Source organism: Podarcis pityusensis, assembly GCF_964106645.2.
Source record: "Podarcis pityusensis genome assembly, chromosome: 11".
Taxonomy (NCBI): Eukaryota; Metazoa; Chordata; class Lepidosauria; order Squamata; family Lacertidae; genus Podarcis; species Podarcis pityusensis.
Window position 1 is genome coordinate 36809921 of NC_138036.1, and position 27087 is coordinate 36837007.

At 44.1% G+C, this 27087-nt stretch overlaps 2 protein-coding genes across 9 annotated transcripts; one reads left to right on the forward strand and one right to left on the reverse strand.

Annotated features, from left to right (window-relative positions):
* Window positions 1-308: 308 nt before the first annotated feature.
* On the forward strand, window positions 309-20944 carry ARSK (arylsulfatase family member K). 2 transcript variants are annotated; one of them, XM_080972792.1, is made up of 8 exons: window positions 309-794; window positions 2261-2390; window positions 4049-4208; window positions 5846-6128; window positions 9947-10118; window positions 12959-13180; window positions 16956-17180; window positions 18226-20944. In XM_080972792.1, exons 1-8 carry the CDS (start codon window positions 630-632, stop codon window positions 18504-18506), a joined length of 1638 nt encoding a protein of 545 aa, XP_080828918.1. In that variant the 5' UTR covers window positions 309-629; the 3' UTR covers window positions 18507-20944. The 2 variants fall into 2 exon arrangements, with proteins under 2 accessions (XP_080828918.1, XP_080828919.1); XM_080972793.1 differs by lacking the exon at window positions 2261-2390 and having other exon boundaries at window positions 697-794.
* GPR150 (G protein-coupled receptor 150) lies at window positions 4238-25900 on the reverse strand. 7 transcript variants are annotated; one of them, XR_013977184.1, is made up of 4 exons: window positions 23753-25900; window positions 15844-15958; window positions 6900-6972; window positions 4238-4815 (listed from the first exon to the last, which is right to left on the reverse strand). XR_013977184.1 is itself a non-coding variant. In XM_080972902.1 (2 exons), the coding sequence occupies exons 1-2, from the start codon at window positions 25053-25055 to the stop codon at window positions 15924-15926; spliced, it is 1338 nt and encodes a 445-aa protein (XP_080829028.1). In that variant the 5' UTR covers window positions 25056-25900; the 3' UTR covers window positions 15167-15923. The 7 variants fall into 7 exon arrangements, 1 of the variants encoding a protein (XP_080829028.1); XR_013977185.1 differs by lacking the exon at window positions 4238-4815 and having other exon boundaries at window positions 6140-6972; XR_013977186.1 differs by lacking the exons at window positions 4238-4815; window positions 6900-6972 and adding an exon at window positions 11283-11879.
* Window positions 25901-27087: the final 1187 nt, after the last annotated feature.

A 27087-nucleotide genomic window follows, 5' to 3' on the forward strand; every position in this document is an offset into this window, starting at 1 on the left:
CCTTTTCTTACGAGGAATCCTATTCGGAATAAGGGAATTTCCCTTTAAAAAATGGGAAACGTTGACAGCTATGATCCAATTACACCTGCTTAGAAATCCCGGGTTTACCCTTCGTTTAGAACGGGCGGCTGTCTAATTTTACTTCGAAGGAGGAGGAGGGAAAAAATGCCACCAAGCGATCCCACCAGTTAACACTGGAACGGTAACTCTAAGCAACTCTATGTGCGTCCTCGGACAACAGAGAACCCTTCCCGGTGGCGTTGCATTATGGGAGTTGTAGTTCTCCACCCGACGTTTATTTCCGCCCTCCCTAAAGAAAGTATGTTAAAAAAGGGGGGTGCGTCTTTATTTCTCTCCTGGCACTTTGCAACGGCCTTTGACATTATTTCCTCCCGCTTTCTTTACCGACATGCATTACGCGGCACGGCGGCTGTGTTTGTGAACGGTGTCGCTTGCCCTCCTTCCCTTCGTGAGCTTTTGTTCCCGGACGGGTCAGCGGGTGCGGCACGAGATGCACCACCCCGGTTACTCAAGAGACGCGTCACGATCGTCTGGCAGGGTGATGAGAAGAGTGGGGCAGAGAAGGGATCTCTGCATGGAGGCTCCGCTGAGCTCCTGATCTGGCCGAAATGGGTGGGAAAGGTAGAAATTATGTAACCTCTGCAAGTCACCTCGTTGCCTTGGTCCTCTTCGCTTTTGGGGGAGCAGTGAAGGCGAGGCCCCTGCTCAACGAGGATTACACTTGCAGCAGCTGCGGGAAGCCTAACATTGTGATGGTGATGTGCGATTCCTTAGTAAGTATTTGACTTTTTCAAAACAAAAGCAAAACTATCCAGAGCAACTTCTTTCCAGTCACGCTTCTGCTTGCGAAGGAATGTGAGGCGGGATGGTGTAAATAAAAATACAGTGGTACTTCGGGTTAAGTACTTAATTCAATCCGGAGGTCCGTTCTTAACCTGCAACTGTTCTTAACCTGAAACACCACTTTAGCTAATGGGGCCTCCCGCTGCTGCCGCGCCGCCGGAGCATGATTTCTGTTCTCATCCTGAAGCAAAGTTCTTAACCTGAAGCACTATTTCTGGGTTAGCAGAGTCTGTAACCTGAAGCGTATGTAACCAGAGGTACCACTGTATCTACTCTTTCAGGCTCAGCTGCTGTGGACCTGATCTCCCTGCTGCTTGAGCCTAGCTGCTGTTTTTTCCGCTTGGAGGTGCCATTTACATGCTAGAGAACCCCATGCGAAAAGAGCTTGCGTTGAGAGTGACATTTGTTGCTAAGCTTTCACTTAATAATTGGAGAGCATGTTCTTGTGTCACACTTGGGTTGCAGTCCTATACACGCCTATTTTGGGAAGAAATTCAGTCAACACAGTGAAGGTTAACTTTTAGCACTTTAGATGTAACTTTTTGCAAGATTATGGCATTCGGACTGTGCTGCCTGTGATAGGAGAGGAGGGGGAAATTTAGCATTATACAAAACAATTTAGCATTATACTGAAAAAAGGAGAGCATTATATGTTACATAAATTACATAAAGTAGTGCTTTATGTACGCTAGGGGTTATAACACCTCTAGCATAAGTGAATATGTGGGAGTGAACATGAAGCAGCTTGCAAGTTTTCCTCAATAGTGAAAAAATAAAAGGTACAGAAGCACTAATGGTGCTCCAGAACAGGGATTTACTTTGCAAATGGGTCATTGGCAATGAGTTCTTTCTTCTTCTGATTTAAATTGGAAGCGGGAGATGTGGAAAGGTTGCCCACGTTGTCATACTTCATCTGTCCGGCCCATACATCACACTGTCTTCTTTGCCTGCGTTATTGCAAATGGCCAGCTCCAAAATTGCTCTTAACCAACATGACACAAAGTCTTCTGAGCTCACTGCTCTCATGCTGTTGTTCATTCCTGGAAAAACTTGGAACCGGTCACAAAGTCTCACTGAAATCACAGTAAGAAAATCACATACCGTAGTTCAGTTCTTGTTTAATTGTACCTCTCACTGAAATGTTTCAATTGTCAATATGTATATTTGTAGGAATATATATTTCAAACCATGCTGGTGTCCTGTCAGTGAAGACATGTTCCTAGAAAACTTATATTGCATCCAGAACCACTGAAATGGGTGTTTTGGTAGAGTGTGATTTTTTTTTACAGTATGATTTGTAATATTGCATTGATTAATGTGATTAATGTGATTTCTAATGTTGCATTGATTAATTTCCAGAGTAATTCTCAAAATGTTTTTCCCCCTCTGCATGCAGGATGGAAGGCTGACATTTCACCCCAAAAATGAAACAGTAGACTTGCCTTTTGTGAATCTCATGAGAGAACATGGCAGTCTCTTTCTTAATGCTTATACCAATTCTCCAATATGTTGTCCTTCCCGTGCAGGTAAGATCATACTCAAGCAAGAAGTACACGAGTAGAACCTATTTAAATACTACTTTATGATAGCTAAACTTTAAAAGATTTTCCCTGGGCAACCTTGAAACTTCTGGTTCCTTTTAGTGTCTGTGAGCCAGGCCTTCAAGATAAACATAGTATCACTTGCATGTTTTAAAAAGGAAATAAATAATATGCTTGTGGGACATTAGGAGTGGGTTGTTGTCTGTATTTACCAAGTGCAGAGAGGCTGAAGGTCAACGTTAGAAGATTCATCATGTGAGTTAGGACTAAGCCTGTTGTCATACACCTTTTATAAGTGGAGAAACTAGGCTGGGTATGACAGTGACTTGCACAAAGCCACTCAGTGGGCTTCACTGGCTTGTCTTCTTATTTTGACTGGCATTCCATCTGATTAGTTGGCTGTTTTCTGTTTTTATGGATATTTTTATTTGCTGCTCTGTCTGTTCTACTTTTTTCTCTTTACTTTTATTTTGTTAATCACATATTTTGAGTATTAGGTGCCTTGGGCATTTCCTAGAAGTGGGAAGACGAAATGGAAAGCCCTTCTAAACAAACACTTAACTGAGGATTGGTTAAATGGACTGCAACATTTACTGGTGCTTCTCTTTTTTTCTTCACACTGATGATCAGAATGGACCACCCTCAATAGATGGTTAGGATACCTAGACTGAGTCCAGCACTGGCTCCCCTCCCCTCTCCCTTCCATGGATTGTCAGAGCTGAGAGCTTATCCATTAGCAGAAACCTGCTTCCATTTCTTCACACCTCTTACTGTATTATGGCTTCTGAGAATTAGCCTGTCAATAGTGTGACTGAAGTTAGGAGTTTTGACTCCAACTCATAGTTCGGAAAATAGTGGCAGTAACGGTTCTCAAGTTTCTTTCCTTGCTGAATACAAAGTAATCAAAGCCTGGGGAGAATTGTGTTGCTTTTAATATTTTTATTGTAAGTAACTTGCTTTAAAAGGCAAGGTAGAACTAATAATAAAAATATTTTTCTGGTGATTGGAGAGGGCAGAGGGGTTGTGAAGATTCCTCATGCTGCTGAATGAGTTCTGGCCTCCTGGAGCCATTGTAACGTTGGGTTAGAAAAATATAGTAGCAAAGTCTCTATGGGTTCTTGAAGCCACAACTTCTTGCTTTATGGCATGGGTAGGGAACCTGGGGCCCTCCAGAAGTTGCTGGACTACCGCTCCCATCATCCCTCACCATTGGTCCTATTGGCTGGGGCTGATGGGAATCGTATTTCAACAATATTTGGAAGGCTACCGGTTGCCATTGCCTGTCTTATAGGATGCCTTTTAGTAGCAGTGGAAGTCATAAACATTTATTATTTTGTATACCGCTATGTACCCATAGATCTCACAACATAACATTACAATATAAAAGAAATACAAAACATTTAATAAAAATAAGAACAAAGACAACCCAATAATCTCCCCCTTCCACAACACATTCAAAAGGGCATCTGATGTCAGTCAGCCCAAGACCTGGTTAAAGAGGAACGTTTTCGCCTGGTGCCCAAAGGTGTCTAATAAACATGCAAGAGGAAAGCTGTGCATACCTTGTTTTAGTCAGATCTTATATGTTTTATATGATTCATCAACCAATTCTGTTATGGGTGGGTTTCTTGTTTTTGTTTTAGCTATGTGGAGTGGCCTCTTCACTCACATAACAGAATCTTGGAATAATTTCAAGGGTTTAGATCCAAATCACACAACGTGGATGGACCTCATGGAAAAACATGGCTACTATGCTCAGAAATATGGAAAACTGGATTATACTTCAGGGCATCACTCTCTAAGGTAAGCAATTGGGAAAACCCTATCTCTGGTTAAAACTGGTTAATCAGAGGTGTGATTACTGCTAATTGAAAGCCTTCTGGCTAAAACTGAATTGTTATTTTATCATTTCTATGTACAAAGTGCTTTTCAATATTTACTTCATTTATCCTGACAACACCCCTTTTGAGGCCCTAAGACTTAAGTTGAAACAGTACTTTTTGTTTTGTATGATCTGTAAACCTACTCATAAATGGATGTGTTCTCTGTAGTAACCTCAAGTTCTGACAGTTCACTCGTCTGTAAAATGTGTTCCCCTGTCAAATTTTTGTTCCATTAAGTATATGAAACTGGTAGCACTTTTTCAGATGATTTTTTTAAAAAGCACTTTCTCGAAACATTTTAGTTTTGTAACTAAAATCCTCATCATTGCTCAAAGAAGTCCTTATTGTCAGGGAGCTACAAAATCCATTATAAAGGCAGCAAACGTCTCAGAAGGGTTTATTGTAAGAACTAAGTACCTTGGGAGAGCTACAGTCATTTGCTCTTGAACAAATATTACTGCCTAGTCTTTTTCTTCACAATGCAGCCACTTGTAGGCAACCTTTCTGAGGGTCATAGTTTCTTTATGCTGCATAAGGAGAAAATAATTGGATGTGTCATTCCACTTCTAACACGTCTAGCCCTGTATACTGAAGCTCAAGTTTCATATAAAGACATTCTCCCTTTTCCTTTGTGCATGCTGCAGAGAGTTGAAAATGCAGAGGGCTGCAAGGGGAGAAGAGGGAGGCTTTCTCCAGCATCGCTTGGAAGAGATCAGAAATGTCCCTTTCCATTTTAGATTAACCATGGTTTGTTGTTACAGCCAAACCCTAAACCATGTTTAATCTAAACTAGTTAGTTGTCAAGCCTGTCTTGTTTTCACTATGACTTGAGTTGACTTCTTTTCACTAATCCTGGTTTACTTAAGCCTAGCCACGGTTTCTCCATTTTTAAATGTCACAACAAGCAAAATTTAACTTCCCAGCTTGTCCCTACAACTGTGCAAAGGCAGAGGAAGAGAGAGAAGTGCCCAGGTACAAGGCTCACTGCTGGGCCATGTTTGAACATCATTTGCAAAGGCAAACTGATATAAATATCTTTTTATAAACCCAGTTACAATTTAATGTTATAAACCACTGAATACAAATGGCAGGCATATCAGAAATGTGAACATAATGATAATTTGCCTGTGATTATAAAGGTAAAGGTAAAGGTAAAGGGATCCCTGACCATTAGGTCCAGTCACGGACGACTCTGGGGTTGCAGTGCTCATCTCGCTTTATTGGCCGAGGGAGCCGGTGTACAGCTTCTGGGTCATGTGGCCACCATGACTAAGCCGCTTCTGGGGAACCAGAGCAGCCGTTTACCTTCCCACCGGAGCGGTACCTATTTATCTACTTGCACTTCGTGATTTCGAACTGCTAGGTTGGCAGGAGCAGGGACAGAGCAACAGAAGCTCACCCCGTCACTCATCCCGTCGCAGGGATTCGAACCGCTGACCTTTTGATCGGCAAGCCCTAGGCTCTGTGGTTTAACCCACAGCGCCACCCATGTCCCTATGCCTGTGATTGTATCTACATGGAAATAAAGTATATACTGAATACTGTTCTGATTTTCAGTAACCGTGTGGAGGCCTGGACCAGAAGCGTTGATTTTTTGCTTCAGCAAGAAGGCAGGCCTGTGGCAGAACTCGTAGGTAACAAGACTTATGTGAGAGTCATGCAAAAAGATTGGAAGGCCACCGATGATGCTGCAGCTTGGCTAAGAAACAAAGCCACCAACTTGACACAACCCTTCGTTCTTTACTTGGGGCTAAATTTGCCTCATCCATATCCTTCACCTTCCTCCGGAGAAAATTATGGGGCATCTACATTTCGGACGTCTCCTTATTGGCTACAGAGGGTATGCAAATATTAGCGTATAGCTTGATATAAGTTTTTTAAAAAGAATTGTATTTCTAGAGCATTTTATTCCTCAACCCACAGAAGGACCATAGCTCAGTGGCAGAGGGTCAAGTCCCCAGCACCTCCTGGTAGGACTGGGAGAGGTTCCTGCCTGAAACCCCAGAGAACCTCTACCAATCAGTATAGACAATACTGAGCAAGATAGACCAATGGCTTGACTCGGTATAGGGCAGCTTCCTATGTTCCTAATGCTGTGTGACTCAAATCTGAAATGAAAGATTAACCACAGTACAGTGGTACCCTGGTAGTTGAACGCCTTAGTTGTCGAACAAATTGGCTCCCGAACGTCGCAAACCCGGAAGTGAGTGTTCTGGTTTGCAAACTTTTTTGGAAGCCGAACACCCAATGCAGCTTCCGATTGAGTGCGGGAAGCTCCTGCAGCCAATTGGAAGCTGTGCCTTAGTTTTTGAACCATTTCGGGAGTCGAACGGACTCCCAGAATGGATTAAATTCGGGAACCAAGGTACGACTGTATTATGTTGCCAGATTGTCTGTGACCAAGTACAGCAGATATGTACTTACATTTTTATACTAAACTGTAATCTCCTTGGCCCCCCAGGAATTATAGTAGGGTGATAGTGCTGAGAATTCTCTTTTCAGAATATCAAGTCCTACATCCTTCCTGTTAAAAACCGCTGTGCTCGTGGTTCCCTGGATAAATGGAAAGACCCATGCTATTTTTCTAGAAAAAAATGGTGCCGGAACTCACCATGAACGCCTCCCTTGTTCTCTTAGAATGGCAATGGCGCCCACCTGAGAAGTGAGTCCCACACGAGTTCTGACTGGGGGAAAAAGCCCTGAGAATGACTAATAAAACCAGTTTAAGCTTATGATGTAAAGATATTATTTATTTTATTTGTGTATTACATTTCTATCCCACATTTCCTCCAATGAGTTCAAGATGGCATACGTGGTTTCTTTCTGTGAGGGGGAGTCAGCTCTTCCTGTTTATTTGTATTCCATTTGAGTTGTTTCCAGGTTCTGTTTTTACAATGGTCACACAAAACTCTCCAGACTGGTTGCCATGGCTCCCACTGCTTAAATGGCAGTGTAACCCTGTAATTCAGCAGAATGTTTTAAAGGAAACAACCATTTCTTCACAAAAGCATCTTCAGCACATGGTTTACTTTTTATATATATAATGAGAATAGTGCTCAATTTTAGTCTCCATCATTGCAATGTCTTAGAATTTCAGCTGTTTGAATGATTTCTTGATTACTCCTTTTTTCCTGTTGTCATCCACTCCAAGGGATCTGTATTGAGCTAGTGAAGTACAATAAGCTCAGAAAGTGTACACCTTGTATTCCATTTTCTAGGTTCTGTGCTAGAATTTTTGTCTTAGCTCTAGTCCCTGAATATCCTTATACTAGGGAGAACATGAAGTTGTTCTTAGCTTGGGAACCAAGTGCAACCAATTTCTTCACTCTTCTCAGGTCACCTTTCATCCCTCTGTGTGGCAGGGACAACCTCATGGCCAGCATGAGCTGTAGAGAAGGCTTTTGACTGTTGACACAGGAGAGGCCCAATGGGAGGAAAGTTATGTGCAGTGTTATTTTTCTAGAAAAAGAGGTGCCGGAACTCACCATGAATGCCTCCCTGGTTCTCTTATAATGGCAATGGTGCCCATCTGAGAGGTGTGCGAACTCTGTTCCAGTGAGTTCTGGCTGAAAAAAGCCCTGGTTGTGTGCCTTCTGCTAGGATCCACCCCATAATTGTGTGTTGGAATGCCTAATGAGAAGTATGGGTAGTATGTTCTGGAGTATACCATAATGTGTATTCCATGGAAAAACTGGAGCCAGACAAAAATAGTCTTTTGTTCGCTCCAGAGTTTTCTGAGGGGACAGCTGTGAACATCTAAGAAGTCAAGAACCCGGCTGGATCAAACCAAACATGCATCTAATTACAGCATCCTGATTCTCACAGTAGCCAATCACGTGCTTCCAAGCAGTGCAATAGGGTAGACCTCCTGTGCTGTTGCCTCACAGCAACCAATAAGCACTGTTCATTTCTCTAGCTGTGACATTGTCTCCATTGATGACAATTAACTTGAACACATTTGCCCAGTAGCAGTACAGTGGTACCTCGGTTTTCAAGCGTCTCGGAAGCCGAACATTTTGGTTTTTGAATGCCAAAAACCTGAAAGCGAATTCTTCCATTTTCAAACGCGCCTCAGAAGTCGAACAGCTTCCGAGGTGCATTTCTCAATTTTCTCAATGGAATTGGCCGAGTGCCCATTGCGCCTCGGTTGTCGAACGTTTCAGAAGTCGAACGGTCTTCCGGAACAGATTACGTTTGACAACCGAGGTACCACTGTAGTTGAATCAGCGGCTTCAACTAACATTGAAGCTAAATATGAACATGAACTTGAATACACGTTCTACAAAAATAATAATTGGGTGTTCACTTCCAGAGGATTGCTATCAAGTTAATATATTGCAATGATTTGATTGCTAAACAAAGGAGTTCTTTTCTGTGAGCCATGGTTTTCTATGCAGTATGTCACACTTTGACTTTTGCCTTGAATATTGGGTTGCCATTATGTTTATGTGTATGCGTATGCATATGCGTATGTGTATGTGTCCTGCCGGGCACATAGAATTAATTCTGTGGTTCTTGGGGTTGCAGCAATGGCCTTTCTAGGTTGGAATGGAGCTTAGCGCTATAGAGCTGATCAAGCTCTCTCATTTGCTGAATCAACTCAAAGCAGTGCATCAACTTGATGGTCTCACAGTACGCTATGTTGCTAAGCAGATGGTCTGTAAGGTATCAGCTGGAGCCATCTTTAAGACGTGTGGCTTTGTTCCTAGACGCAGGCACTGCGGTGAGCAAGGAAGACCACATGTTCAATTTTTTAGGAAAAGTCTTTCTTGTAGATGATTTGTGTAAGCGTTAGTATAGTTAGGGAGGGGATAGTGGAACCGGAAGAAGCTGCTGGCTGCAAAAGATGTCATTGCCGTGGAAGGCTGTGATTATCTCCTAAAAATCTAACTGGACCTTATGGAAGCGGGCTGTAGCAGATCCAACTCTTTACCTATGCATTCTGAATGAATTGCACAGGCAGGAAAAAAGTGTAGTGGTAATGCCTGGAGTATTGCCTCTAAACACATGCTACATTTTGCTGCACAGATCTCTGATAAGAACAGCAGTGGGTCAGGGACTCTCTCCTTACACCAATGTTCTAACCTATTGAGAAGCAGATTGGGGGTGGTATTCAACTAAGTTTTACCCCGAGTCCATCCATTGTAGTTAGTGAACAAGACTAAGTTAGGCCCACTGATTTCAATAAGTGTACTTTGTGTTACCCTTCATTGAATACCACCACCCTGGACACCTTCCTCAAAGTGCACTTTCTCTGCAAAGCTTTTTGGCACAAGTCCCTAGTTCTCATGGCATTCTCTGAGCATGTGCAACTGAACATACCTGTTTATCCCTGTCTCCATTTCCCTCCTCTTCCTCTGGGTCATATTACAGATTGCACTCCCCTCAGGGCAGGATCCTGTGCTCTTGTTCTCTGTAAAGCACTATGCACTTTGGTCCTGCTCTGTCAATAATGCATTGGGCAGGATTCGCCTAAGAAGCCACATCATCACAAGGACTTCTGCTTGCGCAATGGGGCCCTCCCCTCTTCTTCTCCCCTCATTTATAAAACATGGAGTCCTCATGTTCAGTCAGTATGTCTACCTTGGGCTGCTGGCAAATTGGACGGTGATGATAGTTACCTTTTGACAAAATAAAACATTTTTACTTTGTTACTAGGTGAGATACGAAGCCATCAAGATTCCAAAATGGCTTCCATTTTCAGAGATGCACCCAGTAGATTACTATTCCTCTTATACAAAGAACTGCACAGAGAAATTTACGGAGAAAGAAATCAGAGATATCCAAGCACATTATTATGCCATGTGTGCAGAAACGGATGCAATGCTTGGTAAGTGATATCCTGATTCTCTTACTAATATCATAATGTATTTCTCAATACTATTACTGCAAAGATCGTTTTCTTCCCTGATTCTAGCCATGTAGAGACTACAGTCCTAATTATGCATTATTCAAAGTCTTAGAACTGCAGCCTATATATTTTTCATAGCTAAGCTTCGCGTAAAAAGATTTTTTTCCAGAAAGTAACAACTAGATGTTTTCTGTTGGGGTTTCTTTAATCTATTATTTAATAAAACTTCTATCATACTCTGCCTACAAGGTTAGAATCTGATCCATGAAGAAAACAATATGTCTTAGTTCATGTATTAAGGACTATGGTAACGTCATTTCAGTTGCAGAGGCCAGGACTAGAACCAGTCCACCCATGAGGTAGGCTGAAGCAGCTGCCTCTGGCAACAGAATCCTGCGCCCCACCCCTGCCACCACTGCTGCGGTTGCGCAGCTGCAGTGGCAGCTGCATCTTCTTCCAGCAAGATTTCACAGAACTCTCACAAGATCTTCCCGGAGGAAGGTACAGCTGCACAGAAGGGTAGCCACTTCCTTGTTTTGCCTCAGGTGGCAAAATGCAAGAGGCCGGGACACAATCTCAGGAGTGTACACAGCAATCTTAATGCAAATAATGTATTATGTGAGCCAAGTAATTATGTTTACAAATGTAGCTCTGTACTGTGAGGATATTCAACTAAGTCAAACTTAGTAGACCCACTGAAATAAATGGACTTGACCAACTTTATTTCAATGGGTCTACTCTTGATTCAGGCCAGATATCATCCGATACATCTGAGCTGCATGACTCTGCAACTCCTTTGAGGAAAGGAGGTGGGCCTTTGCATGTATCACATAAGGCATCATTCATGTGGTTCTGCCCATGTACATCTTCCTGAGACCTGGTCTCAGCCACGACCACACAAATGACATTAACCTGGTTTTAGATGTCTGTACCAAACATCTGAGGGACACGGGTGGCACTGTGGTCTAAACCACAGAGCCTAGGGATTGCTGATCAGAAGGTTGGCGGTTTGAATCCCCACAATGGGGTAAGCTCCCGTTGTTCGGTCCCAACTTCTGTCCACCTAGCAGTTCGAAAGCACGTCAAAGTGCAAGTAGATAAATAGGTACCACTCCAGCGGGGAAGGTAAACAGTGTTTCCGTGCGCTGCTCTGCTTCGCCAGAAGCGGCTTAGTCATGTTGGCCACATGACCTGGAAGCTGTCTGTGGACAAACGCCGGCTCCCTCGGCCTATAGAGTGAGATGAGCACCGCAATCCCAGAGTTGTCCATGACTGGACCTTAATGGTCAGGGGTACCTGTACCTTTACCAAACATCTGTGGCAGAAAGTGCTGCAAAGGGAGTGTTGAGTGTTGTCATGCCTGCAGTACAATTCTGACAGGAGTGTCATTGGGGAGGGAATGTAATTAATCTGGTGTATTTGTTCTCTGTGGCTTAATACATGTAAGACATGTACTTTATGGAAATAATATTCTGAGATGCCTGTCTTGGGGGAAGAGGTTGGAAATGAAAGGATATTCAGGCACATCAATTCTGACACTGTAGCATTTTTATATTGTTTTTGCCAGAAGAGCAGAAAAATGGTCAAGGAACATCTACTGAAACTGAAGTGCGGTAGAGTGAGGAATCCTCTCAATTATTATGAATCTTCTTTTTATATGTTGGCTTCACATCTGGAATGCTGTTCCCATCTGCTGCAGAATTTGGCATTGTGAGAATTTCAGCTTTAATTCCTAAAAGCCTAAGTGTAATGAGAGAGATGGAGAACAGAAGCGAGAAGGAGCTTACGTCAAGTGTTTTATTTGGGTAGAATTTTGGTGCCTTGCTGTCTCTTTGATGATCTATGAGCAGTGTGGAAAATCTCCATGTTTTGGGCTTACTGATCAGTTATTACAATCCATGCCAGTAGTTGTAACTTCTTTGAAAACCCTTAGTGTATGTAGAAATTCAGGAGAAATTTGACAGTTTCATATATGATAATAAACACTGGGTGAATTCAAGAGAACTACAACGAACCCAGATATTGACAACTCAAATCCTAGGTACACTTACTCAGAAGCAAGTCCCATTGTGTTCAGTGGAGCTTACATCCAAATAAGTATGTATGGGGGTAGCCAGGATTTTTTGTTGTGGGGGCAGACCTTTTGTTAAGAGGGGCAGGCCTTTTGTTGGGAGGGAGGGCAGAACCTCAGTTTGCTATGTATTTTATTGATTTTTATTTATGGGGGGGGTAGCTGCCCCTCCCTGCCCCCCCAGCTACGCCCATGTAAGTATGCATAGGATTGTGGCCTAAATCTTGCATCTGAGCTTGTGCACCACCTTAAATGGGATTCAGACTCATCTTTCAGTGCAGTTTTAAAAACTCTTGCAAGTTTCAGACTATTAAAGCATACTTTGAGATCTGTATGGCAGACATAAATGTGAGCTTCTAAAAGTGGATAACTGTGGGTCTTTAGCAACAGATTAGCAAAATGCAGCATTTCGGATGGAGATTTCTGGAAGTATGGAAGCCACAGTTGTGCATGCTGATATTTAGCTGTGGAAGGAACTTATTCAGAGTTCTCAAGGAGAAAATAAACTGCCCCTAATCATCTCCCATAATCAGCTTCTCTCCATCCCCCCAGAGGACTTTTCTTTGGAATCCTTGAAACAGCAACGGCTTCTGTATAAATGAGAACACAGGCAACGTGATCTAGTGCTTTCATTGCACTGGCAGAAGAGCTACCTCCTTGTGACATCTAAAAACTATTTTTATGCACGTCAATGTTTAATGAATATTTTGATGTTTGCGTATTAACCCTCCCTTATATTTTGTTGCAGGTGAGATAATTTCTGCTCTAAATGACACAGGACTACTCAGAAGGACTCTTGTCATATTCACAGCAGATCATGGAGAACTTGCCATGGAACACAAGCAGTTTTACAAAATGAGCATGTACGAAGCAAGCTCACATGTTCCTCTCCTTATAATGGGACCGAATATTAAGCTGCAATTCATCCCCAATGTGGTGTCCCTTGTGGATATCTACCCTACCATGCTCGGTAAGCAATATTTCTGTTGGAATAGCAAGCTCACTTCACATGACCAGCAGGGATAAAAAAAATAAATTAAACCATCCCCTTTGCTAACATATGATTTCAGGAGATGGCTTAAAAGCACAGGCGGCTCACCTGGGACTGTCTAGCAGTTGCTGGACTACAGCTCCCATCATCCCTTACCTTTGGTCATGCTGGTTGAGGCCGGTGGGAGTTGGAGTCCAAGAATGTCTGGAAGAGCACAGGTTAGCCACCCCTGGTTTTAAAGCATGGCTGACTAGCAACCATGGTGTCACTACTGTCAGATAACTTCCCCAACATGCCTACGCCATGTTTTGATTTACTGCTCAGCTTGCAAAGAAGGGACATTTAAAGGATCTGACACTGATCAATAAAGCCAAAATTTGGAGATGCCCCAGTCAGTTTCACCTCCTTTGATTTAACGTTAGTGTATATGAATAGTGTATTTTTGTCCACATGTGCACCAAGGCCACTCTTGTTTCATGCACACATCGCCAGAATGATACTTGCACTGCTCTGCACAGATGTAAAAACCACACTTAAAAATAAATAAATTGTGTGCTCAAAGGACATGTAACGGGTTATATATTTAGGCAGGTGGGCGTGAAGGTTTCAGCAGATCTCCAGTCATTTCCAAAATGAGATACAGTGGTACCTCGCAAGACGAATGCCTCGCAAGACAAAAAACTCGCTAGACGAAAGGGTTTTTTGTTTTTTGAGCTGCTTCGCAAGACGATTTTCCCTATGGGCTTGCTTCGCAAGACGGAAACGTCTTGCAAGTTTGTTTCCTTTTTCTTAACACCGTTAATACAGTTGCGACTTGACTTCGAGGAGCAACTCATAGAACGCGGTGTGGTAGCCTTTTTTGAGGTTTTTAAAGACTTTGGTGATTTTTGAAGCTTTTCCAAAACTTTCCCGACACCGTGCTTCGCAAGACGAAAAAAATCGCAAGATGACAAAACTCGTGGAACGAATTAATTTCGTCTTGCGAGGCACCACTGTATTACTGAATGTTTTAATAATGGGGGAAATGATTTTTAAAAAAAACAAAAAAAAAAACCCTGAATGAGGCTCTCAAAATCCTTCTGAAATTATAAACACCTGGAACGTGGAAAAAAATGTATTCTGCCTTATTTTCGTTTCTGCGTCAAAAGTGTCCCATTTGCGGGAAGGATGAGAAATATTTCCTGGAGAAAAGAAACCCTTTTAATTGTGGGAATATTTGCCTTTTTACAGTCATGTTTGTTGCCGTTGGTTGTTCTGTCTGCTGCAGCTTGATTTCCTTCCCACCAAATTTCTGAGTACTGCTGCTTCTTCTTCCTTGACTTAATCACACAGGCAATCCTAGTTTAATCATAGGCCACATAGTGACCTGAATGTTGTCAAGACACTAAGAAACTTGTTAGATTTAGCTATGTGACATCGCTGAGGACAAGAAATCAATGTGAAACTGGGATCATTGCTACCTGGATCAGTGACATGAGTTATCCCACCTATTATCATCATCATCTTTGATTTATTCATTACCTTCTGAACAACCATTTACACATAAGGATATTAACAACACTTAAAAACACCAAAACAGCAAATATGGTACATTAAAAACAGTACTGAAACCCTAGCAAAGTAGACACCCACAGTAAAGAACAATTTATCCAACTGGGAAAGTTTGTTGGAACAAAAATGTATTCAGTTGTCTAGGGGTCATTTAGTAAATAGGATGATCTTGTAATATTGCATAGCCAATTTGATTTTACTGAGAGAAAATCCCACCGGGCGCGCAAGGCTTGCGGACATATACCCGAAGCACAAGGCGTGCTCCGCAGCGCGCCCCGTACTTCGGGCTGCAGGCTGCCGCCCCAAGCCTTGCGCGCCTGGCGGGACCTCCCCCCGGGCGCGCAAGGCTTGCGGACATCTGCCCGAAGCACGGGGCGTGCTCCGGAGCACGCCCCGTGCTTCGGGCTGCAGGCTGCTGCCCGCAAGCCTTGGGAGCCCGGTGGGCACTCCCGCCGGGCTCCCAAGGCTTGCGGATAGCTTCCTGAAGCCTGGAGAGCGAGAGGGGTCAGTGCGCACCGACGCCTCTCGCTCTCCAGGCTTCAGCAAAAGCCTGCATTCGCCCCATAGGACGCACACACATTTCCCCTTCATTTTTGGAGGGGAAAAGGTGCGTCCTATAGGGCGAAAAATACGGTAATTCACTTACCCTGGCATTGTCTGAAGGCACATGGTACAATAACCTTTCTGATGCAAAGCAGGTCTGGTTAATGCTTGGATAGTAACCCAATGTGCAGCATAAAATTAATGAGTGTGAGGATGGTGCTTCCTCGGCACAGTCACATGGGCGATCCTAACCAATTGGAAATCACTCTATGAACATGATAAGATGGCCATGCTTCATAGTTAACTGTATTTGACATGACAGTATTACGGAGGGAAAATTAGGTCAATTCAGAGTGAGGGCAAAGCCTTCTGAATAGGTGAGCTCTTATGAAGGAATCACTGAAAGGTCGCCAAGAAGTTGGGGATTTCTACACTGCTGGAAAATAGTTAGTACTTTTAGTTCAAACCCAATATTCTAACTAGAGACTTTAGTTTAACATTACTAATCAATGAGTCACACAGTCTCTCAATCAGATCTCAGCCCCTACCTTCTTGTTCCAACTGTCTTAATTTCCCCTCTCTCTCTTCTTGAAGTTTGTATTTTTAAATCACCGTCCTTCCTGTGCTCTCATTCTCCATATGTTCTCTCCTGGTTCTTCCTTCCTGTATTCAGAATATAAAAAAATATATATATTCAAAAATGATTAATTTATTTAGGTGAGTAACAAACAAATGATTAATGTTATTTTCTCAGACACTCCGACTGATGAAGTAAGCTCTGACCTTATCTGTAGTAGATAGGAATATAGTCTCTGTCTGTGTGCCTTACCATTTGATTTTACAGTTTGTTTCTGTACATGTATGTGTCACATCTTAACAATTTCCCTTAAAAGTGTGGTGTTGTATCTAACATGGCACAAACAGACTTTTATTCCTGCAGCAGATTTTGCCATCCTGTATTTCTCTTTGTAGTACACCATGGACACCCTCCCCCCCAAAAAAATCACTCCAGAGGGTTCCTCAGCCCTCTGAAGCATGTTTTTGAGGATATGCAGGGATGGAAAGGGACAGGAAGTTCTATTGCGCAAGTGGATGCCTGTTCCCTTTGTGCAGTGACAGCACTGGATGCAACCTATGGTGTTGTACTTCCATCTTAAAGGTTGTTTAAATTCGGCAGATGGGGGGGGACGGGCTTCAGGGAGAAGGAAGGGTAAGTCTTACTTGTGCAAACAGGACACTGCAATTAGATGCCACCCTTAGTTCAGAAAGATGTTAGGTTTAATTTCAGTGACTTAAAAATCTCTCTATCTGTCTCTTTTGCACCGCATATGAGTTGCTTAAAAGTAACAAATAAACTGCTAATGGTTAGAACAGAACGGAAGTTTTGTGGAAATAATTTCCCTAGGTAGCTAGTATTAATTTTGCAGTAAGAAAATGTAAGAGGCATCTTGGACTTAATCTAAATGCAAAGATAAGAGGATCAGAAATATCACTATAAGGGGCAAAGGACAAGTTGCAATGGTTGACATAGTATATAATTTATTTCCTTGTTGGTTTTATATATTTCTGCCTTTTCTTTTAATTATGTTTAATTCTTTTTAAATAATGTAAATACCAAATTTTAAAAACAAATTGACTTAAGTCACAATTTCAATTTCAGACGTTGCTGGAATACCCATACCAAAAAATCTCAGTGGATATTCACTGATGCCCCTGGTACTGAAACAGGCAGAAGATAAAGTCCCAACTAGAAAGCAACATCCTACTTGGATTCTGAGTGAATTCCATGGCTGCAATGTGAATTCTTCGACCTACATGCTGAGAACTGACAGATGGAAATACATAGCATACTCAGATGGTCGTTCAGTATCTCCTCAGCTGTTTGGTACGTTTGCTACTTGATTAATGTACAGTCTGATCCTCTGTTCTGGTCTGCACGAGTATCATAGGGAGGCGCAAATCAATGTTGCATTAGCAGAACTATATAGCTCCTGTCTTGAAGCAACACAAACTACCAGACATATGATTAATTGTTGCTGCATCATGTCTTGTGTGGTTCACCAGAAGAGCAGAGAAGCAGTGTAGTAAAGTAGTAGTGATAGTAATTAGCATCCCATTCTTCATAAGGATCAGCACCCTCCTTTGCAACCATGCAAGTTTGTACAAACAAAATATGACAGTTAAATCAAAACGCAGTTCTGTACTCAATGTGCTGCACTGTTGGAAACAACAAAAGTGCAGTCTGAAGACACTAGAATCACTGGCCAAAGTCTGAGACAGGTAGGACAGTTGTCTCTTTAATGTCTCAACTGTGCATAGCCCAGTCTGCTTAAACCCATAAACCTGGGTTTGAATTTGACCACTGCACTACGGTTCCATCCTCTCAAATTGGACAATGTGGTCAGATGACTAGGCACCCAAAGAGGTTAAGGTCCAAAAAGGTGGCATGCTGTAGTCTAGACCTGGGTACATTACCAAAATCATCAAGGGAGCAACTCACCTATGAGGAGTAATGACATTTGAGGGTTTTGGGGTTTTTTTTGTTAAAGGTGACTAAAGTGGCACATGAGAGAGGTATATAAAAGCATGCATGGTGTTGAGAAAGTGGAGGATGTTTTTCATAAAACTAGAACCTCTCATAAAACTAGAACTTGGGACTATCCAATAAAGCTGAATGGTGAGAGTTTTGAGGGGAGGGAAAGGAGCTCACAGCTTTGTTGTAAGGATAATATGGAGATGGGAGAGCCATGTACACCACCTTGAGCTCCTTTGAGGAAAGCTGAGATATAAAAGCAAAATAATAATAATAAAATGAATACTGGGAATGAAATTGGGAGACCTTCTGCATGCCAAACAAATGCTCCAGTTCTGCGCTACTGCTTTTTTCAAGTTCAGGCTCATTAATTTGTCTTAATCGTTCTTTGTTGCAGATCTCTCTGCCGATCCAGATGAACTAACAAACGTAGCAACCAAGTTTCCAGAGATCACACAGTATTTGAACAAAAAACTCTACTCCATCATTGATTATCCCAAAGTCTCTGCCTCTGTTGAACAGTACAACAAACAGGAGTTTATCAACTGGAAACAAAGTTTAGGACAAAACTATTCTGATACCTTAGCTAACCTCAGGTGGCACCAGAACTGGAAGAAGGACCCAAAGAAGTACGAGGATGCAATTGATAGATGGATTAAAGAGAAGACAATTGTGTGAAATGTCTGCAGAAAGTGAGAATGGACAATCTGCTCCTGAATATAAAAAGGCAGTGTGGGTGCAATAAGCAGTTACCTCCTACTGCAACAGATACTGAAATGGGACGTGGGGTCAGATGCTATCCTCCAGTCTTTCCCGTTTCCCGACACAAATCCACTCTGCTAAGCTACAAATGCTAGCTAGCCCCAGTTGCCTGTTAAACAGGATTTGCTAGCCAGCTTCAGAACCTGATTTCAATTCTGGTTAAGAATCCCTGCTAAGTGACCTGTGATTAACATGGAAGTTGATATAATGGCCTTATTGGGACATAATGTTAAATTATGGTTGTTAGCGTGAGCCTTGTCTGCACTTCCCATCCCCCTTCTCCTCTGGCACAGCCACAAAGGGGATATCAAAATCTTTTCCTTCCATTTTTAACCAGAGTTTACCATTATGTTCAAACCTCAGCAAACCATGCTGAGTCTCAACTATGGTTCAGAGAAACCAACCAACTTCAAGCTGCATTTTGTGATTGTGATGTCACACTGGGCCCTGCCAAGATTTGGAAAAGTATTCTGCCAGCAAAGCCCCTGAGCAAAGGATACCCTAGGGGATAAATGGAAACCACCACCCCTCCACCATCTCTAGCACTGATAAGAAGCCCTTAACATCCAGGGGAAATCTCACCATGCCTGTGTCCAGAGGTTGCTCTAGAAGGACTCTTGAGGTGGGTTCCCAACTCATCCCCCTTTCAGAGGGGGAGACGGAACCATCTCCCAGCCCCGGAGAGCATAGAGCCCAGAAAGTCCCATGTTTGGGCATCTACCTACCAAAACAGTACATGTCTGATAGGCCAAAATTATAGAGCTACTCATAGTAAGGAGTCTTGGGTGAAGTGTGGGAGACCAGACTATAGAAGCTGCTGGAACAGCACATATTGAAATCTAGCAACTCTTTTGAACCACCTTGTCTATTCTGCCATGCCTTTTGACAGATGGCCTCTGTTGCTGGCTTCTACTTAGATCCTGCCTTTAGAGCTAGGCTTGTTGATGGACTGCTTTTATTGTGCTTTGGCATGGACTACACCTTGACTTCAGTCTGCTTTTCACCTAGTTGCAGGAGCAGACAGGGCTACCCCAGCCTCTGCCTAAGAACTAAGCCCTGACATAGTTGGAGCAGGACAATTTGCTTGTTTCCCTAAACCTTTGTTAAGATTAATCTGAGTTTTAGGTTTGGACAAAGCAATAAAAAGCAGTCAACTGAAAACAGAAACAAAAGCTGCTTATTACATCTGCACTAGCCCCAAGACTATACTTTTTCAGATGGGAAAGTATATACTGTAGTGACTAGGACTTCACTGTGAATTAGGAATTCTCAGGTTTCAATCTTGTCACTGCCATGACCTCACTAGGTGCCTTAGGCAAGCCACTCTTTCTCCACTGTTGCCTGCAATACAGGGAATAATCGGTGGCTTACCATACAGTGTTGTAAGGATAACTATTAGATGCATGTGAAACATTCTGAAAGCACTATACGCATTTGTATTACTATACTTGGAATAGCAAGTATAGTATTTGCAGTGCCCTAACTGGGGTGGCTAACCTTTGAGCTTCCATGTTATTGAACACCACATCCCATCAGCCCCAACCAATATGGTTCATAGTCAGGGATGATGGGAATTGGAGTCCAACAGCATCCACAGGATACTTTGTAAGCTTCCGTATTCTTGCACTAGTTAAAGTATTCATTTTGTGAGTGAGTTTGTGTTCTAACTGGATTTTTTTTTCTTGGTCAGAACACAACATTTCAAAGTGCAGTATTAACAGTTTAGGGCTGAACAAGGGCAAGCACATCTGTTCAGCCTCCCTCCAGGTGATCCATTTGCATTCATCCCGATTTGTTTGCACAAAGCTTATAGGAAGGTTAGATTATACCTAGTCTTATTGAGCATTCATCCTCCATTTTGCTTGTGGTTATGTTTACATGGAATCATTTGTTCACCCTCCACTTTTCGGTGCATTTTTCTGTCACTTTCAAAACCACAAAGAGCCTTGAGTTTTTAAAAAAGTGGATTTGTTGTACAAGAGCAACATAACCCTTTAACCCACCTTGAATGTAGAAACCTGAAGTTCTGGTATGCATTTCAATTCCTCCCACAAAACAGAGAAGTCTGGCAATGCCCTCAGTTACTACTGAACACAAAAGAGATACATGCAATTTTAGGTCCCCACCATACTGATGCCATTTGTGACTAATGATTGTGTGATACAGTCCTGAATTCCTTTGGGTTAATGGTTTGTGTAGCAATTTACAAGTGGGGTTTTTTAACAACACCCCCCCCCCATGAAGTTAGTAGTATGGTGGTGGTTAACATTGTGTGGGGTAATGCTAGATTCATCTACACTTCCTTCTTATTCTTCTAAGGACTTGCAGCTATTAAAAACCGCTGTTTTCTTTTACTATGTTGCATAAGCCTTTTAAGTACTGTTTAACCTTCATGCAACACACTCCAGATACTTGTCTGGGTATACCAACACGGCTTGCGTTTGCAGTTTAAGTGTGAGCAGCATATGTTGTTTCATTTGGTCTAAATATCCAATACATTTGCATGCAGATTTTTGCTACTCAAATATGTTAGATCTCCCTAGCAACCGTTGTCCTTTCGATTACACACACACACAAACACACACAGAGCTAGTCCCCTTTCCTTCAAGCAAATGCAAGGGCAAAGAATAAGAAGAAACTCAGAATAATTTGGATCTGCTCTCTATTGCAGTGGGAAAAACTAGTTGTCTTAATCTCTCCCTGCCCCTGCCAAACCTCCATGTATTGGAACTGAGAGGTGAAGTTTAAAACGAAGAAAGGTGGTATTTGTGTAGGCAAATCTCATCATATTTCCCTCAAATGCTGAACATGAGTGGCCCCATGCTATGAACCTGTGCTCAATAGCCTCCAAGACCTACATGTGGAGGCTGAGGTTGATCTGGAAGATGCAGCTGGAGCAGAATACAGTGGCCAGTCTCGTGAATGGAGCAGCCTAGCATCAGCATGTAACACCCTTGCTGTAAGAACCGTACAGGCTGCCAGTATGCTACCCATTTGAGATTGCCTTATGAAATTCAAAACAACAGCCCCAAACTCCTCTCCCTGCATTAAATGGTTTCAGCAGGAATCCTAGAATTGCAGAGTTGGGGGGGGGACTCTGAAGGAAAAGGAAAAACTAGTTTTGCCTTTTCCTTCTGCAGAAATATACCCCCATTACTCTCAGAAAATGCTTGCATTTGAGGCCAACATTCCCAGCTCCTGTTGCAGATGGCTTGGAAATCCTGAACAACAGAACTTCTGTCATGGGTTAATGATGAAGTGCCCTTTTTTGTGTGATCCTACTTTTTAATGTTTTGTTACACGAGCTACACAACATCTTTGTGTTTTTTCCCAAATGAAAGCTAGTGGGACACTGAGCTACTACTGCTTTAAGCAATGCTGCCTCTGAAGGGAGAAATAGGACAGGATGCTGGAATTCATTTCAGCATTAATAAACAGCTTGGGCTGTGTTCAGACAAGCACTTGTTGCATTTCATTTTATTTCACTCCCTCTGTTCTATTACAATTTGCTTACATGTATCCTGTGCATACATCCTTGCTTGTCCTGGAATTGTTGGGTTCATTATTTGTTTATAAATGCTAATTTCCTTAATTGAACCCATGCACACCCAAATATCATTTTATATAGTGTGCAAGGGACCAACTGTACAAAAGCTTCAACCTTTTTACTGAGAAACAGACTTTTTATGTGAAAAAGGAGTGGAGTACCCAGAACATAGACATATTATCAACTCCTTGCGCTATTTTCTAGAGCAAATTGTGCAAAAAAACAACAAAAAAACAACAACCACCTGCTGGAATGAACTCTACTATTATGTGAGAAAAGAGAACAGAATATTAACTATCAAAGGTGAAAGTAATTATACTCCTTTAGAAACTACTGCAATTGTAGATTATCAGTCAGGGGTACTTATATATGACATTTATTCACACCTGTTACAAGACCACATATTTTTGCATACTTGCCACTAATGCCCACTTAGAAAGGAACTACATTTGCATAAAGCATTCTTAAAAGCCTTTCAGTTTTGCAAGTTACATTTTGTACCTGCTGATTTTTCTCAACCTCTGCCCACAGGTCACTGGCAGCTTTCATTACAGCTTATATGCTAATTAGACCAATCGTACTGAACAGAGACAATTATCGTATGTTTCATATTCAAAATCTCTAATATTAAGTTCACTTGCACTGATTGTGTGGAAGATGACAAAATTAAGAAAGGCAGTATATACGGTCAGTTTGCATAGCAAAAGCAGTCCTTATTTTTGCCCCTTTCTCTTGAAAAGGGACAAAATCTGTGGCAATGGAATTTGAAAATAACACACCTGAAAATTGCTGTGATGAGTGAAAGCAGATTATGCAGAACCCCGTTGTTGACAAACCTAACAAAATGGTTGTGCTAAAACCACATTGTGCAAGTCCTATCATAAGTTATGGAGTGCAATGAATTGAACAAAACTTCAGGAAGTTTAAAACATTTGACTGTTACCATGTCCAAGCTAGGCCAATTTACTTGGAAACAAGTCCCTACATTCCCAGCAAGGGCTTAAAATAGCAGCTAGATCTGAAATGGTCAAGTGGAATCTCCTGGCCCTTCTGGGTTTCCTTGATTTGGAAGAGGGTCATGGCTTCATAATCGATTAAACTAAGCAAGGGTCACAAGGGCTCCAGATTCACAGCCAAATTTCAGTAATGGGCCAGCGCTGTGAAGTGTGAAGTATTTATTAAGGTTCTTGTGCAAGTGCAGAGTGCGTTTTCCACACTGAAGTAAGCAGTAGCCCTCAGACTTCCGGTGTTAAGATGGGAGTCTCCCAGATTTGAGCAAGTGAGCAGCCCACAGGAAAAGAGCACCTAGTGTGCTTGAGGTGGGCGTTATAATAATTTGTCATTTCTCTTTTGCCTTTTTGTCTTCCTCCTTGGGTACTTCCCAGGCCAGATATGGCAAATCGGCTGCTGAGACATTCCCAAGGGATTGCGGTAACAGAGGTCGTGGGGTGTGTAGGTGTTAAACGTCTGATTTCCCCAGGAATATCCGGGTTAAATGAGTCAAAAATACTTGTTGACAATGTCCTGGGGATACTGCAAAAACGTTCGGTGCCTGCAATCCCACAAGAAACTGTTTAGAAGCCGCTTTCGCAAGCGGCGGAGAGCGGCTTCTCACCCTCCTCGAGGTGGACGACCGTGGAGACGGTGGGCGGCTTGGTCTGGCAAGGGCACAGCCAGCGTCCAGGGCGCTCAACAGCCGCTTGCGGCGGCGGCGGGCGATGCCGGTGGCGAGCCCGCCGTCGGGGCTGCCCCTCGGGGCAGCGGCACAGCCTGCGCTGGAGGCGCCGCGCCCACGGGCCGTGGCTGTGGAACAAGAGGCACACGTAGGGGTTGAGGGCGCTGTTGGTGGCCGCCATGATGCTCCCCAGGGCCGCCCGCGCTTCGTCGGCGCCCTCGGAGGAGGCGAAGGCCAAGGCGAGCTCCAGGAGAAAGCGCGGGAAGCCGCAGAGCGCGAACAGCATGGCCAGCGCCAGCGTCAGCTGCAGCGCCCGGGCCCGCGCGCGGGGCAGGCTCCGCGGCGCAGGCGGCGAGGGCAGCGCGCACTTGGCGACGGGCAGCAGCCGCAGCAAGAGCGGCGGAGGCGGGCGAGGAGCGGCGGAGGCGCCCGGAAGCTCCGCGCCGTAGTGGCGGGCGCTGCCCGCTGCCCCCCGCGACGGCTCGGCGTCGTCGTAGTCGTCCTTGGCGCCGGGTGCGCCGCCGAGCGCACTGAGGATGCGGCCGCAGGTCCCGCCCAGGAGGCAGGCGGGCGCCACGAAGCCCGCGACAGCCCAGTACACGGCGTAGGTCTGGCCGTGCCAGCGGGGCCGCTGCGCGAAGATGCTGAGGCAACGGCCCCCGGCCTCGGGAGGCGCCAGCCGATAGACGAAGGCTTGCGGCAAGGCGAGCAGCAGCGCCAGCAGCCAGCCCAGCGCAGCCAAAGCGCCCCGGGCGGGCAGGAAAGAGAGCGGCGGGTGCGCGGGGCCCCTCACCATGTGGTGTCGCTCGATCGCGATCAGGACGAGCATGTGCGAGGGCGCCAGCAGCCCGGAGCCTTGCAGGAGCCACAGGAGGCGGCAAGTGGCGTCCCCTGCAGGCCACGCCGCTTGCCCCGGCTCCACGTCGGCCGGCGGAAGCTGGGAGAGCAGCACCAGCCCGCACCCGTAGAGGTCGGCGAGGGCCAAGTGCGCCAGCAGGAAATCCATCTTGCGCCGCCGTCCGAAGCAGGCCCCGCAGCAGCACCCTCCGCAGCGCAGCCTGTGCAGGAGCAAGCCGTTGCCCACCAGCGCCAGCAGCAGGATCGCGCCCGCCGACAGGGTCCGCGCGCTAGGCTGCCCCAGAGTAGCCCCGGGGGACGAAACGTTCAAGTTCCACCCGGGAATCGCGATGCCGGATAAGTTGGGTCTGACGGCAAGGCTGTCCGGGTTGAACGTGTCCTCCATGGCAGCGAGGATTGTGCACGGGTGCCCTCGGCAGCATATATAGGGGCTCTGGCTGTCACCTGTCACTCACCGTGGGTGGGCGCACCAGGCTGCAGCCATCGCGCCTGTGTGCTCTGCCCACTCCTCAGCCCATCTCGCCTTCCCCTCCAATTCAACGGTTGCAGTCGTCTTGAGCGGAGTCAGTGTCTCTTTATTGTCACATTTTCCACAGACGTCTCCCGAAAGCACACGCCTTTCGCAGCTAAATACCGGCGTTCAATTCTCACTCAACGAAAAAGATCGGTTCCACGCTCCCCTCTGCAGCCGCCGCATAAATTCACTGTTGCTTTCCCAAAGGGGTTCACATCTAGCTTGAATGTGCTAGAAAACCTGTTGCAAGGAAAGCACAAACAAATCCTGCAGTATTAGAAAAGCCCAGAAGTCTTGCCACGGACGCCACCAAGAACAGACTGCATATTCTTCATAACCTTATCAAAGCTAAAATTGTCTTGTGCCCCTGCAGCAGTTTGATGTACAGAAATTCTTAAGCTTTTCACAGCATCAACACTTATCAGCTGATGTCTGCACATCAAGCTGCTGTTATAGGCATAGCTATAGTGGGCAGTTAAATAGCTGACAACTGTGCAACTCACAGATGCAGATTAAACAGCCAGAAACTATTGCTCCTGATTTCCATACTTCCTACAGTGCTCCTGTGGTATTTTCACAGCTTTTGCCCCAACTTGGTTTGTTGTTTAGTCGACTCCCCGTGACCCCATGGACCAGAGCACGCCAGGCACTCCTGTCTTGCACTGCCTCCCGCAGTTTGGTCAAATTCATGTTAGTAGCTTCGAGAACACTATCCAACCATCTCGTCCTCTGTCGTCCCCTTCTCCTTGTGCTCTCCATCTTTCCCAACATCAGGGTCTTTTCCAGGGAGTTTTCCAAAGTATTGGAAACTCAGCTTCATGATCTGTCCTTCCAGTGAGCATTCAGGGCTGATTTCCTTAAGAATATATAGGTTTGACCTTCTTGCAGTCCATGGGACTCTCAAGAGTCTCCTCCAGCACCATAATACAAAAGCATCAATTCTTCAGCGATCAGCTTTCTTTATGGTCCAGCTCTCACTTCCATACATCACTACTGGGAAAACCATAGCTTTAACTATACGGACCTTTGTTGGCAAGATGATGTCTCTGCTTTTTAAGATGCTGTCTAGGTTTGTCATTGCCTTTCTCCCAAGAAGCAGATGTCTTTTAATTTCATGGCTACTGTCACCATCTGCAGTGATCATGGAGCCCAAGAAAGTAAAATCTCTCACTGCCTCCATTTCTTCCCCTTCTATTTGCCAGGAGATGATGGGACTAGTGGCCATGATCTTCGTTTTTTTGATGTTGAGCTTCAAACCATATTTTGTGCTCTCCTCTTTCACCCTCATTAAAAGGTTCTTTAATTCCTCCTCACTTTCTGCCATCAATGTTGTGTCATCTGCATATCTGAGGTTGTTGATATTTCTTCCGGCAATCTTAATTCCGGCTAGGGATTCATCAAGCCCAGTCTTTCGCATGATGAATTCTGCATATAAGTTAAATAAGCAGGGAGACAATATACAGCCTTGTCGTACTCCTTTCCCAATTTTGAACCAATCAGTTGTTCCATATCCAGTTCTAACTGTAGCTTCTTGTCCCACATAGAGATTTCTCAGGAGACAGATGAGGTGATCAGGCACTCCCATTTCTTTAAGGACTTGCCATAGTTTGCTGTGGTCGACACAGTCAAAGGCTTTTGCATAGTCATGATCTGTCCATCCTGGGTGCCCTGCACGGCATACTTCATAGCTTCTCTGAGTTATTCAAGCCCCTTCGCCACGGCAAGGCAGTGATCCATGAAGGGGCCCAACTTGGTAGAAAGGGGAAATGAGACCAGCAAAAGGTCTTCTCCATTCTTCCCTTGGAGAATAGGAACAAATGAACTAACTAAGATGCAGACCCACAATTTGTGGCACATTAACAGCTGACAAGTGTATTGAGGCATAGATATTTGTAAACTAGAG

What these genes read in the sequence shown, in the direction of transcription:
- ARSK (XM_080972792.1), top strand. Translation starts at nt 630, where the DNA reads ATGGGTGGGAAAGGTAGAAATTATGTAACCTCTGCAAGTCACCTCGTT. An exon ending in TCAGGGCATCACTCTCTAAG is followed by an intron (nt 4,209 to 5,845) that starts GTAAGCAATTGG and finishes TCTGATTTTCAG; the next exon opens with TAACCGTGTGGAGGCCTGGA. An exon ending in CTCCTTATTGGCTACAGAGG is followed by an intron (nt 6,129 to 9,946) that starts GTATGCAAATAT and finishes CTTTGTTACTAG; the next exon opens with GTGAGATACGAAGCCATCAA.
- GPR150 (XM_080972902.1), bottom strand. Translation starts at nt 25,055, where the DNA reads ATGGAGGACACGTTCAACCCGGACAGCCTTGCCGTCAGACCCAACTTA. An exon ending in GGTCGTCCACCTCGAGGAGG is followed by an intron (nt 15,959 to 23,752) that starts GTGAGAAGCCGC and finishes TTCTGAATACAG; the next exon opens with GAAGGAAGAACCAGGAGAGA.